Here is a 15,621-nt window from a genome sequence, read left to right as displayed (position 1 = left end):
GTTTTTAAAAGCTGTTTTTAATGTGTTCAATTATATATTAAATATCTATAGATTTATATGCATACATACAGCCAGTGTTTACTAAAATATAATGTTTATCTTTGAATATCAGAATTATTTATGGGTGATCTCTTTTTTTTTTATCTTTTTTATTGAGGTATAATTGACCTCCAACATTATATTAGTTTCAGATGTACAACATAATGATTCAGTATTTGTATATATTGTTAAATGATCACCGCAGTAGGTCTAGTTAAAATCCATCACCATACATAGTTACAGAATTTTTTTTTCTTGTAATGAGAACTTTTAAGATTTACTCTCTCATCAACTTTCAAATATGCAATACAATATTATTAACTATAATCATCATGCTGTACTTTTGACTCTCTTCATCCATTTCATCTACCCTCTACCCCCTGCCTCTGGCAACCACCAATATGTTCTTTTTCTCTCTGAGCTTGGTTTTTGTTATTGCTGTTGCTTGTTTGTTTTTTTTGGATTCCACATATAAGTGAGATCATATGGTATTTTTCTTTCTTTGTCTGACTTATTTCATTTAGCATAATGCCTTCAAAGTCCATCCATGTCCTCACAAATAACAAGGTTTTTATACTTTTTTATGACTGGATAGTATTCCATTGAATATATATACCACATCTTCTTTATCCATTGATTCATTGGTGGACACTTAGGTTGTTTCCATATCTTGGCTGTTGTAAATAATGTTGCAATGAACATAAAGGTGCATATTTATTTTTGAGTTAGTGTTTTTGTTTTCTTTGGGTAAATACATTGGAGTAGAAATGCTGGATCATATGGTAATTCTCTTTTTAATTTTTTGAGGAACCTCCATACTGTTTTCCATTGGGACTGCACCAATTTACATTCCCACCAACAGTGCAGAAGGATTCCTTTTTCTCCACATTCTCACCAACCCTTGTTATTTCTTGTCTTTTTGATAATAGCCATTCTGACAGCAGTGAAGTGATATCTCATTATGGTTTTGATTTGCATTTCCCTGATAATTAGTGATATTGAGTACATTTTCATGTATCTGTTGGCCATCTGTATGTCTTCTTTGGAAAAATATCTATTCAGATCCTGTGCTCATTTTTTTTTTTTTGCGGTATGCGGGCCTCTCACTGTCGTGGCCTCTCCCGTTGCGGAGCACAGGCTCCCGACGCGCAGGTTCAGCAGCCATGGCTCACGGGCCCAGCCACTCCACGGCATGTGGGATCTTCCCAGACCGGGGCACGAACCCGCGTCCCCTGCATCGGCAGGCGGACTCTCAACCACTGCGCCACCAGGGAAGCCCCTGTGCTCATTTTTAATTGGATTGTTTGGGGGGTTTTTTGCTGTTGAGTTGTATGAGTTCTTTATATATTTTGGATATTAATCCCTTGTCAGATAGATGATTTGCAAATATTTTTTCCTAATGGGTGATTTTTAGTTTCTTTTTACTTGTCTGTATTCTCTACAGTGAATGAATTTCACATTTGTAATAAGAAAAAGGAATTTTATTGCAAAAGGAGGAAAGAAATGAAAAATGATTTGTCCAGTGATTTAATTTGTAGTGAACAAACTTTAGGCCCACAGGTAATAATAATTGGCCACATAAGTAATTCATGGCTGAGGTAGGAATCCAGGAAGCGTAGATTTCCTGCTTTCAGGTATAGTGTTCTTTATATTGTATCATACTACATCCTTTTGTCTTTGAACCATTTCAGAATAATTGTGGTTCTTTAAACTACAGTCTAATTGTATAATTTTTAATTCTATGTATACTTCTTCATAAGTATATGTATCTTTTATAATTGTTTGGAAGTATATAATAAGTGAACCAGTGGAAGTTCAAAATAGTCTTATAATCTTAAACAAGTAAAATGTACTGTTAACTAGTCTGGTTATATGAGGTTTACCAGTGGTAATGGCATTAGTTCTGAATGTTCAATTTCTAATACGAGGCTTAGACAGCAGTCCAGGTATTCATTTGGTGAAACGTTTTCTTTAAAATAAATTTATTCATTTATCTATTTTTGGCTGCACTGGGTCTTCGTTGCTGCACACGGACTTTCTCTAGTTGCAGCGAGCGGGGGCTACTCTTTGATATTGTGCACAGGCTTCTTATTGCAGTGGCTTCTTTTGTTGCGGAGCACGGGCTCTAGGCACACAGGCTTCAGTAGTTGTGGTTCACAGGCTCTAGAGCACAGGCTCAGTAGTTGTGGCACATGGGCTTAGTTGCTCCATGGCATGTGGGATCTTCCCGGACCAGGGCTCGAACCCTTATCCATTGCATTGGCAGGCGGATTCTTAACCACTGCGCCACCAGGGAAGTCCCATTTGGTTAAACATTTTTATGGATGTTATGTTATTGTAATATGTTAGCTTGGAAAAGCTTGCTGTTTTCAGTGAAATGATAAAAAAAAATTGCATAGAGCTTTGAAATTAATTTTTCTTCAAAATCGAGACAAATGGTTAACAAAACATTTTCTTGAAAGAAGTCAGAATGATGCCTGACATTCTCCTCCTCACATAAGCATCAGTAGTAAATTTTTTTAATGAAAATGCTTTATCGTGCTAATAACTATCAGTAGTTTGGGCATAGGTAGATAAGAAGTTTAAATAGGTAATAAGTTTAAATATTATAATAAAAGAAAAACTTGGCTTTCAAATGTATGTTTGCTACTTGGGATTTCTCTTACGGATGATTTTGTGTAAAATGAGATCAGTAATTAATGTACATTGCAGAAAAAATTTTAAATACAGATGAACAAAAAGGACATAAAATTTTAAAATTCCACTGCTGTTAATAAATTGGCACATATCATTGACACCCAACTGGGACAGGGAATACTGATGGTCCCATCTCAGTACCAAAATACCCTGAGCACACAACAGTGTGGTAAGAGTTGTTTTATAAGTGAATATGAGGAAGCGGAGAAAAAAAACTAATGAATCACTGGCATGTATTTCACTCTATTTTCTGTGTATAGCTATATCTAATTTTTAAATAAAATTAGAATCACAGTGTTTCATCATTTGTTTTTATTATTTAATGATAAGTATGTTTTTACCATCTTTTCGTATGGATTTTTAAAGTAAAATCATGGATACTTAGTGTTTTAATGATTTAATTTGCTGTCTTATTACAACTTTTTTCCTCTCCTACTTTATTGTTCAGCATCTCTAGAATTGCTGAGCTTATCTGGATTCCTTGTGGGCTATAGTTAGATATGTCTTCTTCCATTGTGCTCATGAACATTCAGATTTTATTCAGTGATTTCTGTACATTACTGTGAAGTGAGGAAAACATTATATTTATCACTGGGACCTTTGAAATCTCAAGTGTTCATCTGTATAGTGTATTTTTCCATATCCAACACAGATAATCGCATAGGGAACAAACTTCTAGTTTAGACTTAAAAATAAAAACCTAATTACTGTTTGAAAATCTTTGGAGGCTTAGAGTTTTTGTTCCTTTTCTTTTCTTTCTATTGGGTGGGCCAGAAGGTTCGTTCGGTTTTTTCCTTAAGATGGCTCTAGTAGCACTTAGTTGTCTTTAACTTCATTCAAAACAATTTTGTTACATTGTGTGTGACAGCTGTCATATCATTGTGCATTTAAAAAAAGACTTACCAAAATTGGTGAATTTTTGTGTAGCCATTTTAATATTGAAGAATAAGAAGAATATTGAAAAAAGCAACATTTTTGGCATATTATGCTTTATTATTTCAAGAAAGGTAAAAATGCAACTGAAATGCAAAAAGAAGATTTGTTCAGTGTATGGAGAAGGTGCTGTGACTGATCGAACGTGTCAAAAGTGGTTTGCGAAGTTTCATGCTGGAGATTTCTCGCTGGACGATGCTCCACGGTCAGGTAGACCAGTTGAAGTTGATAACGATCAAATTGAAACAATAATTGAGAACAATGAACATTATATTATGCGGGAGATAGCCGACATACTCAGAATATCCAAATCAAGCATTGAAAATAATTTACACCAGCTTGGTTATGTTAATCGCTTTGATGTTTGGGTTCCACATAAGTTAGGCGAAAAAACCTTCTTGACCATATTTCCACATGCGATTCTCTACTGAAACGTAATGAAAATGTTCCCTTTTTAAAACAAATTGTGATGGGCGATGAAAAGTGGATAGTGTACAATAATGTGGAATGGAAGAGCTCATGGGGCAAACAGAATGAACCACCACCAACCACACCAAAGGCTGGTCTTCATCCAAAGAAGATGATGTTGTGTATATGGTGGGATTGGAAGGGAGTCCTCTATTATGAGCTCCTTCTGGAAAACCAAATGATTAATTCCAACAAGTACTGCTCGAAGTTAGACCCACTGAAGGCAGCACCTGACGAAAAGCGTCTAGAATTAGTCAACAGAAAACGCATAATCTTCCATCAGGATAACGCAGGACTGCGTGTTTCTTTGATGACCAGGCAAAAGCTGTTACAGCTTGGCTGGGAAGTTCTGATTAATCTGCTGTATTCACCAGACATTGCACCTTTGGGTTTCCATTTATTTCGGTCTTTACAGAATTCTCTTAATGGGAAAATTTTCAATTCCCTGGAAGACTGTAAAAGGCACCTGGACCAGTTCTTTGCTCAAAAACATAAAAAGTTTTGGGAAGATGGAATTATGAAGTTGCCTGAAAAATGGCAGAACTTAGTGGAACAAAAAGGTGAATACGTTGTTCAATAAAGTTCTTGGTGAAAATGAAAAAATGTGTCCTTTATTTTTACTTAGAAAACCAAAGATGCTTTTTGGCCCATCCAATATATTTAGACATCAAAAAAGGGAATGACTTTTTCTGTTTAAGAAATCTCTTTCTATAGGGAGGTACATATGGTGCTTTGTTTTTGTGGTTTTACCTTGAATGCTTCTTTTTGTCTTTGTCAGGACAATCAGTTGACATCACTTCCCTTGGATTTTGGAACTTGGACCAGTATGGTAGAATTGAATTTAGCTACAAATCAGCTCACGAAGATCCCTGAGGATGTGTCTGGTCTTGTTTCTCTTGAGGTGAGTATAAAAGAGCATCTAGAACTCCTTAGACTCTTCCACAGTTTTCTCACTTGTGAAGTTTCCAGTTAAACAATTTCTAAGTGGGTGAAGATCATAATTACCGGGGTTGGCCAAAAAGTTCGTTCGGGTTTTTCTGTAAGATGTTACGGAAAAACCCGAACGAACCTTTTGGCCAACCCAATAGAAATGTTAGTGCTCTCGGGACTTCCCTGGCAGTCCAGTGGTTACAACCGTGTGCTTCCAATGCAGGGGACATGGGTTCCATCCCTGGTCTGGAACTAAGATCCCACATGCCATGCAGCATGGCCATAAATAAATAGATAAAGTCCAGATTTAATCAGTTAAGAAAAAGGAAAGAAAAGAAATGTTAGTGCTCTCTTAAACATGCAGCCCTATTAGGATGATGAAGTGTTGACTTAATCTGGGCTCAATGCTTTTGAATTACTCTTGCCCACTAAAAGTTGGTAGGTTTGAATGCTATAAAGTATCTTTGAAAGAAAGGGTCTCTAAAACTTAGCATCTTTTAGAACATATTTTTTTCTTAGCTCTGTTTAAGAATGTTGCACCATTGTCCTCTAAAATAATTATGGGGTCCTCAGATGGGAATTCAGAACCCTTCATGTAATTCTGACCTACTTTTCTGTCCTGAATACCCACCTCCTCTTTTATTTACTAAGTTGATTATTTTCTTTGTTGGCAGTGTGTGCATATTTCTAGCTCTGTACCTTTAGTCTTATTGTTCCCAATATCTAGTATGCTCTCTTCTCATCCCCATAAATTTTTCTTTTAAAATTATTTCTCATAATTAAAGATCCATCTTCCTGTCACCTCCTCAGTCAAGGATGATTTCTCCTGCCTCTAAGTTACTAACATTTTCACCCTTTGATGAAAAAGTTTACTAATAGTAAATAAGCATTTCTAAAAATGTCCTCTGTATTCATGTTTTAAAAAAATCTAATTTCTCTATTATTATTGTATTTAGTAAGGTGAAATAGTATGGTGTAGTGGTTAACAGCAGGAGCTTTGAAGCCGAACAGATCTGGGTACAGTTCCACTTTAACTCTCTCTATTTATGGATTTAACATGCCCAAGCTTCAGTTTCCTCAGCTGTGAAATGGGGATGATAGTATTCTCCTCATAAAGTTTTAGTTAGGATTAAATGCAATAATGCACATTTCTCATTTAGTATAGTGCAATGCAAATAGTAGTAAACTCAGTAAATGATAGCTCAATAAATGATATCATTTCTTGGTCTTACTGAATATGTTTACTTCATTATATGTAGTATAACTTTGGGAGAAACAAGTGGGCATAAAAAATTAGCCAGAACTTTATATAGATCTTTTCATTTAGTGCTCTTTTCACTATCCCTGTACCCAGTATTGTTTCCCCACCTAACCCTCCCCCATTGTAACTTCTCTGAGAACAAGGACTGTTATCTTCTTCAACCTTTTTTTTTTCCTTCTTCAGGATATTTCAGGATGCCTTGCAATGTAATAAATTTTCTACAAATAATAACTATAGTGGATTGATATGGGCAGTTTAGAAGTCAATTGTCTCCCTTAAATGATGGTTTGTAAGGAGTTTTGAATAAATAATTGGTTTCCTATTAGATACATATTTGTAACTATTCAGTATCAAAATACCATTAACTGTATGAATCTAAGTGCAAGTAGTTAATAATTTTATATTTTTTGTAATTTAGTTAAAACTAAATTCTTTCCTTTTGCTTTTATTAGTTTTGTCTTAAACTATTTTGTTGCCAATAACTATGGTGATTTTTTTTTTTAGAATAGTAAGTTTAATGTTTTGTTATATAATTAAACATTACCCTTAATATTCACTGTTTAGGAAATTAGCATTGCTTAATAAATTTTAAGCCACACAATAATACATAATTCTGTTTTGTGAGCTGTCAAACATTATCAAAAATTTCTCTTTAGGTTCTGATATTATCAAACAATCTTCTAAAGAAGCTTCCCCATGGTCTTGGAAACCTTAGGAAGTTAAGAGAGTTGGATTTAGAGGAGAACAAATTAGAATCCTTGCCAAATGAAATTGCTTATCTTAAGGATTTACAGGTAAAACATTATCCTGATGATTTTATAGGTATATAATTAAAGTTTTTGTAATGCATTCCAAATTGCATGTTATTCTTGGACCAAATAGATATTCCTGTTACAGCATTAGGGCTGAATTTTATGTTCATGTAACCTATCTGCTTTTGTCTTCCTAACAAATGATATTTTTTGAAAGAAAAGCTTATTTAGTGATTCTTATATTATCCAATCTAATTTCTATGTTTATTTTATTGGTTTAGTAGTTTAGATGTAGTTTTTAAAAATTTACATCAGTTATAGGAAATATATATGTAACCGTCTTTTATTTTGTTAATCTTTTAGAAATTAGTCTTGACAAACAACCAATTAACCACTCTTCCGAGAGGCATTGGTCACCTTACCAATCTTACACATCTAGGCCTTGGAGAGAACCTACTTACTCATCTTCCTGAGGAAATTGGTATGAACCCTTTGGATACTTGACTTTGTAGTAATAATTTGCTTTTGTGTGTTCAAGCAGTATTTCAGATAAATATAACAAATCTACTATTTTTTTCATCTTAATCAGGTTACATCAGGCTCAAGATTTTTTTATAGAGCACCAGTAGTGGTTGGTTGGTTAGTTGGTTTTGATTAGGTTTCCTCATGGGGTTTTAGGGTTAATATTATATTTGACAATGTTTTAGCGTATTTATATTTCAGTAGATTTAACCTCAATTTAGAAGAGTTATTTTTCTTCCAAATTTAAAAATTACACAAGCTTGAATTAAATTAGTAGTGTCCTATGCCAAAAGAACCTTCCCTTGTGAGGTTTTAGGATTGATATTAATATTTGATTAATATTAATATTTGAGAGTACTTTAGAATTTTCTAAGTGTTTTCATATCCATTATTTCATACTATCAATGTAAACACCTTAAATTTTAGGCAGTGTAAATTGCCTCATTTTACAAAGAGGGTTAATTGATTAAGGTCACATAGTAATTCTAAAATTAGTAATCCCATGTATTATATTCTCCCATCTATATACCATGCTGTTTCAGAGGCACTATAGATTAGTGGTTAAGAATGGTTTTGGAGTAAAATAGACAATTCAAAATCTGGCTCTGCTGCTTATTGGTTTTGTGGCTTGGATAAGGTACAGAAACTCCCTAAGCTTCAAGTTTCCTACCTGTAAAATAAGGATAGTAGTAACTTCTCATAGAGTTGCTCTGAATAATAAATAAAATCTTAAATGTGAACAAATCCATTACCTAGTAACTGTTGTTTTTTTATTTTCTACATACCACTATCAAATAATTATAAATTTTGAAGTTTAAAAATTGGAAACAATAAGGCAACTATACACTTTTATTTCTAGTATGTTTATCCATCTGGCCTCATGCAATTGCTAGAAACATTTGCCTAGAAAGTATGAGTATCCTAAGACAGTCTAAGAAAAAATTTTAAAAGATTACATAAATTGATTTTTGGCTTACTGTCAAATATGTAATAACTCTCTTAGTGAAAGATTTATACAAAGTAACAAAAACCTTTCACATGAGAAATTTATTACTGAGAGAGATTATCACATTTTCTCCAAGAGGAAAGTGATTATAGGCACTGACTGTATAATAAACTTACCTCTGGAATTTTGAAAAAATACACATGAATGCCAAGCTATCCCAAACAGAGTCTCTGGAGTTGTAGTATATGTTTTTTCAAATAAACTCCAAGCTTGAAAACTAACCATAAAGGAAGAGATTCTGATTTAATTAGTATAGAGCGTGATCTGGACATCAGTTTATGTGAATATGCGGGAACGTTTGAGATCCACAGTTGTAGAGAGTTTTAAAACTAAGAGAAGAGAGTAAAAGGAAATGTGTGTTCAGTATGCATAATACCCAGGATAAGGATCATGCCCAGTTGAACTTTTTAAATAGTAATTAATTTTCTTAAAAAATAATTTTGTTTTTTAAAACAGGTACACTGGAGAATCTAGAAGAGCTGTATTTGAATGACAACCCCAACCTGCATAGCCTTCCCTTTGAGCTGGCTCTTTGCAGCAAGCTTTCAATCATGAGTATTGAGAACTGTCCACTCAGCCATCTTCCACCTCAGATTGTTGCTGGGGGTCCTTCTTTCATCATTCAGTTCCTAAAGATGCAGGGTCCATATCGTGCCATGGTCTGATACAAATCTGCTGGTCCCACACACTGTTCGAAAATAGACTGCCATTAATGTTTCATATCTATATCTGTATCTATTTATGTAGATATTGATATATTTGGCAGATTTATAAAGACTGCGTTATGTGTTTCTGCTAATAGAGGAATCATAGCCATTTAGATTTTTTTAAATTCTGTACAAAAGGCTTATATAAGTTTTCTTTGCTGAACTTGATGGATGTTTTCTGTTGTGTAATATGATATGCCAGTTTGCTTAAAACATTTGCCAACAAATTATGAAGTTATTAAATTTAAGGGCCAGAGGTAGTATAGTTAGATATACTTTCTCTTAGCAAAAATACTGGGCAAACAATTTTGTTGCAACTTTTCATATATATTTTCCCCTTACCAATTGTCAGATCTTTATAGTATTATAGGCCCTGAAGGTATAATTTTTCTTTAACTTATTTTGAAATTTGAGATTTGAATTTTATATATTGTTTACAGTCAGAGTAAATCACTGGATTTTTTTTTTTTTTGGTTTTGATTTGCTCTGTTTTGATCAGTGAAATCTAGAGTTTATATCCTCTGCTAAAGAATTTGCATCAGCTGATTTAAATATTAAACGATATTTGCTTGTTAAAACAACTGGCAAAGTGAAAAGATACAGTCAGAAATTCTAGAATTCCTTTAATTATGTTTCTCTGATCAATTGTGAAGCAAAATATCTGAAGTGAGTCTTTGGGTTTGGGGGGAGGATATTGAGACCTTTTCTAGTATAAATATCTTTTCTTAAGTTTGGGGGAACAGAAACTTGTAGTGTAAAGGAGTTTTCATTCCTGAAAGTTGCAGATCCACAAAAACTAACAGAATAATTTGGCAAAAAAAAAGACAAAGATACACATAAACACACATTCTATATATGTATATACAATGCTATATAGATATGTATTTATTATATCATAAACTACGATAGGTAACTTTAAGGATTTCTCCCTAGCCTTGTACAATGAAATGAATGTTTTTCTTTGAACACTGCAATATATGTATGTTTCAAGGTTATTTAACAGTGTACTATGGTTTTATATCTTGACTTGCCTTGTACATCTTTCAGTTCTGGAATATCTGCGTCTAAGCACAATATCTTCACACTGTGCTATATTGCTGCTGAACTAAATGCACTTTTCCCCACATGTGGAGTACTGGCTTCAGACAATTCAGTTCAGTACCTTTGATTTCAATCTCATCTTTCCTTTTTTGGTAGTTAATACAGTTATGGAAAAGAGCACATTGCATAGAAGCCATTGATAGTTCAGTGGAAGTTCTGTAAGATATGCATGTGCTGTTTGGTATATTTTCTTTTGCTTTACTGCTTTTAAGGCTAGCAGTATTGTGTGTGCCCCTTATTACAGTATGCTTACTTTTGATAGTGTCAGTCTAGTCGATTTAATTTTTGAAGAGACTCACAGAGCAAGTGCATTCTAGATATCATCCTAAAAAACACTTCCCATATAATGAATATTATGTATAATTACATATTGCTGCTTGGTTTTCTTTTCTTTTTTTTTTCCATTTAGATGGGCATTGTAGTTTAAATAAAACCATTTTTGAAGTAAGGTTATAACATTAAGATAGAAATTTGGAGTGTTGTTTTGCTTTTCCTGGCACTCAAAATCAGGACTAAGTTTGAGGTTCAACCTGTAGACGTAATTGGCAATTTTTAAAGGAGCAACTAAGAAATGGAAGGCAGGTAAAGATATAAAACCGTAGAATGCTTAAATGTGCTGTAAAACTATTGTAGATGTCACTGGATTTTACCAAGTAATATCCTTTCTTCTTTTTTTCCATCTACTGTGGCTTTTCAGTTAAAGTTGTGTTTATAAAAGGAATTTGTTTATTACAGCTCTACCTAGAGCTTGTGTGTATGTGTGGTTTTTAAAAATCTCATATCCAGGTGTGTTTATATCTTAAGATAATGGAACTTGAACTTTAAAGGCAGTAACCTAATGTCTTTTTTTTTGAAAAAAATATGGGTATTGTTTCTTAAAAATGAATATAGATATGGTTTTTAAAACATTTTGGTCCCCCTACTCTCATTATGTTAGTTTGCAGGAGAAATGCAAAGTGATCACAGTCCTACATGTAGAAGTGATATAACAGGCAAACCATCTATAGCTGAGGAATTATATATATATTTTTAAGATGCATAAAACGTGTCACATGTATGGCTGCCGCCTTGCAAGAACTCATGAATTTCATTACTTCTAACACAAAACTAAAATGGACTCTAATTTCCCAATTATCCTGTGCGATCATATTTAATATTTAAGTAGTTTGAGTATAGTAAGGGATATTGTTGAATGACTACATATGAACTAATATTTTCCTAAAACTGCAGTGGGACAAATTGCCATGTCCATCAATTGTCCTTTATTTTTTTTTTAAAAGAATTTAGGTTTGGTTTCTCTGTGAGGCTCAGTAAATAGAAAATGTCATAGAATGTTACACTGTAAAAACATTGCTCTAAACTTTGCTTTTTGTTAATATATATAGTAGCAAACTGACAATGTCAAACAATCCTTTTGTGGTAGTTTAATACTTTTAAAATCCCAAATGGTTATTTCATACAGAAAGAATCGGGAGATGCTAAGTAATTTATGGATTTGACGGATACATATGAAAACAGTAGAAGATAGAAACTCTTAGAGGAGAAAATACACATAAATATTTATTTGTACTTTTAGTAAAAGGTGGATAATACAATTGAAATACAATTGAAATGAGCTCTATAAATGTAATTGCGTATTTCTAATTTATCTCACTGTAAAAGCCTGAATCATTTAACATAGATAAACTGTTATACATCACAATTTAGTCTTTCTCTGATAACTTTTGTTGTAACTTTTGCTTTTCATCTCAGTTATTGCTAAGCCATGTATAAATAGTGAGTCCAAATTTCAGATTGCAGAATTTGTAATTGTTCATCAGTAAGAAAGGGTCGTGGTTAAAGTGTATAAAGTGGTACACTTTGAAATGGAAAGGGGGCTATAAATTGTTGTGTTGGGCCAGTAGCCATACATCAGAACTGTCTGGAAAACCAGGATATATGGTTATTCTTGCATGATTAAAACTTAGATGAAAGCAAGTGATACAACCCAAAATAAGAAAAAGAATACATTCCTGAAATTTTCAAATTTAACTAAAATAAATAACTTGTGAAGAAAGATTTCCTTCTGCCTATACCAGAAGAAGATGGTATACCACATATCTTTAGCTAGAATTTTTCTCTTGCCTTATTCTTTTGGTTGGTTTAGCCTTTAAGAGCCAATTTGGGGAACTGGAATACACATGACAATCTTTGGTTAATTATCAAATCTCAGAATTTAAATATGCAAGAGTTGTAATACTGATTTGGTATCTAAGGGAGTATCTTGAATGCTGTTGTATTACAAAAATATTATGAGAATGTTTTATAAAACATCAGTACTTTGTTATTGAATAGAATGTCTTCTTAAACCTGACAACACTAATTCTAAGAAAACATTTGTGGGGTTAATTTTTAATTTTGAAATTTAATTTAAAATATAAATAAGGTTTGAATTTTTTGTTTTAACTTTTAAAACTGAAGTTGGTCCTCAGTACCTTTTGAAAAACTTTCTCTTTACACACTTATTTTCCTGTTGATAGCATACATTCTAAATGTAAACTGTTTTGCACCAATATAAATACCTGTTAGTGATTAAGACTTCAACTGGATATTAGTTTATAGTGTTTCAGACTGGGGACATTTTAAAGTTTGGTAGGAGGAATAGTGTCCACTATTGAAAGTAGTATGGGCAGGGCTATCACGTACGGGTTTTGCAGGTTGTGCAGCATACAACACTACATGTGGGGGGATTTAGTCACATCATAGATTTGCATATTTATTATGACAGTTTTTCAGCAGATGGCAGTAAAGTGCCTTGTTCTAACAAAATCATGATATTATGTCAAATTTCTGATACATGGAAGTAAAGAGTCTTGAGGAAGGAGCATTTTCCCTCCTCATTTGCACAAATGGCACTAGGTGGGATAGTGGAGAGACTTTGATCTTCATGCAGATTATTAGAGCTCCATCCTAACAATCCTAATAACAAATAATATTTAAATGACATTAAAATCAGTTTATTTGTTATAGGTACTACTAAAAAGGATCTTACTCTAAAAGTCTAATTAGAGCCTGTAGGTGCTTTATCAGTGACCATTATTATTTAGATTTCATATGTTATCTAATTTACCTTTTATCATTACTGGTATTATTTATATGCTGAATTTAACCTTCCACTGGTCTGATGAGGCTTAATATACAAATAACATTTGCATTAGTCATCTATACCACTTTTATCATGATTTTGTAGAAATTATTTTTCAATAAGTCTAGCTAGCTAGCTAGCACATAAAACCTCATTCCACTACCAAAGGGAATGTTTCATATATGGCTCAAAACATTTATTTTAATATTAGTCTTTAATAGAAAAGTATACTGATGTATATTTTTTCCTCATTTCTCACCTCGAAACTCATTTTTAACAGAGTTCAGAAAGTTATCTTGTAATTAAGAATGAAACAAAGTATTTTATATGATGATGGCGTCTTTTGATTATATTTTAATCTGCACACCAGAACTTGTTTTTAATTAGATACATGATAATTTACATAGTACACAGTTTACAGAGAATAGAACACTACAAAAATAATACCTGAGAATAATATTTAACAGTTTTGACTTTTCTCCTAGTAAAAATCAGCCTTCCACCGATGTTTAACGTGGTTTGTGCTATTCTGAGTTATGACTCAAGGCTAAAAGATGTAAACAGCCTTCAGAAAATGTACTTTTAACCTGATTTATACTGTTGATTGTTTTGACTACATAAAAATTTCCTTTTTTAGTCAGTCATTAGTAGGTATTCAGTATAAATAATGTATTTTTTAATATTTTGCCATTGAATCTTTTAAGAAACCTCCAATCCTGTGTGTAACTGAAGTTGGACATGAAATCAGTCTTTGCAATGTCATTGAACCACAAGAATGTGGAACTAAGAGAAATGACTCTTCACTACCATTTAATCTTCTGGAAAACTTTAAAAAAGCAAATGGCATGCATAAGATACACAAAAACAGATGCACAAAAAAATGCAACAAAGTATTTTGTGTGGTGAATAGTGACCTTCAGCATAATTATTATATTGTTCATATTTACTATTTATAAAATTCCAAACTTATAGGATTTTGGGAGATTTTTAAAAAACAGTATATAATGAATATATCCTGTAATGAAGACTGTCCTATAATGGAGACATTGAATTATTAGAGGTAATTCCCCATTCTCTGAGCCTTCATTGAAGAAAATGCTTTCTGTTTTGTTTGTAACCTTTCATAAGAAAGTCTGCCGTTTAAGATGTCTTGGTAACTAAAGGTGGAAATTGAGTACAGGATTCCCAGAAAAAGAAAGTTTTAATATTGGCTAATAAAGACCATTAAGTTGTGTTTTCAAATGTTAATGAGAACAAAAACTATAAGGGTAAAAGAGACCTTACCCAGTGGGAACTATTTAATTGGCTGAAAAAAACTTATCAGGGCAGGTAACAAATATTTGTCCTGTTCACAATGTGATTAACTGTCATCTTTCCTCTTAACATTCTATGAAATGTGTTGAATATTTTTAAAACTTCACTCTGGCCATCTTGAGAAGAATGGATTGGAGGGAATCAAAACTAGGAGCCAAGTGGCCACATGGGAGGCTGTTGGTGTGATCCAGGTGAGAGATGACAGTGGCTTTGATTGGGATTGTAGCATTGGGGATGGAAAGCAATAAACATTTAAGGGAGTCTTAGGAAGAAAGTTTAGTAAGACTTGATGACTGGTTGGAAAAAGTGAGTTAGAGAATCAAAGGTTACTTCCAGGATTATGGCTTAAGCACCTGCATGTATTTGCTAAACTATGGTACTTTGCAGGAGGACCAGGTTCTTTTAGTTGTCTGGGTGTGAGGGGAAGATGCGTTCTAGTACCTGTGGGACATTAAGTGGAGATGTCAAGTAAGCAATTAGATACTTAGATCTGGTGCTTAGAAGTTAGGCCTGGAAACTGATGATCCAGCAAATAGATGGTAATTGAAGCAAGAATTCCTAGGGAGAACATGGAGAATGGGAAGAGGGTGGAATACTGATGAACTCCAACATTTAGCTTTTGCAGAGAAAGGGAAGAATCTGCAGAAATTGAGAAGTAGCTGTAGTAAAACTGTGAAGGAGACAAGGAATATGGTATTTTGGAAATAGAATAGTCAATTTCATTCAGAGTTTAGTTTTTCTAACCTCTCAATGTATTCTTCAATATC

The 15,621-nt window shown here is 33.2% G+C and overlaps 1 protein-coding gene across 6 annotated transcripts in view; it reads left to right on the top strand.

The window, feature by feature from the left end:
• Positions 1–11,162, top strand: part of SHOC2 (SHOC2 leucine rich repeat scaffold protein) — a 111,439-nt gene extending 100,277 nt beyond the window's left edge. For all 6 annotated transcript variants that reach the window (XM_067709426.1, XM_067709421.1, XM_067709422.1 and 3 more), the window contains 4 exons: positions 4,916–5,038; positions 6,985–7,122; positions 7,444–7,561; positions 9,065–11,162. In XM_067709426.1, coding sequence (XP_067565527.1) covers positions 4,916–5,038; positions 6,985–7,122; positions 7,444–7,561; positions 9,065–9,273 — 588 coding nt within the window. In that variant the 3' untranslated portion in view covers positions 9,274–11,162. The remainder of the gene's footprint in view (positions 1–4,915; positions 5,039–6,984; positions 7,123–7,443; positions 7,562–9,064) is intronic.
• Positions 11,163–15,621: the final 4,459 nt, after the last annotated feature.

The sequence above is a fragment of the Pseudorca crassidens genome, chromosome 16 (assembly GCF_039906515.1).
Source record: "Pseudorca crassidens isolate mPseCra1 chromosome 16, mPseCra1.hap1, whole genome shotgun sequence".
NCBI classification, from domain to species: Eukaryota; Metazoa; Chordata; class Mammalia; order Artiodactyla; family Delphinidae; genus Pseudorca; species Pseudorca crassidens.
Note: the sequence above shows the minus strand (reverse complement) of the source record. Positions and strands in the feature narration are given on the sequence as shown.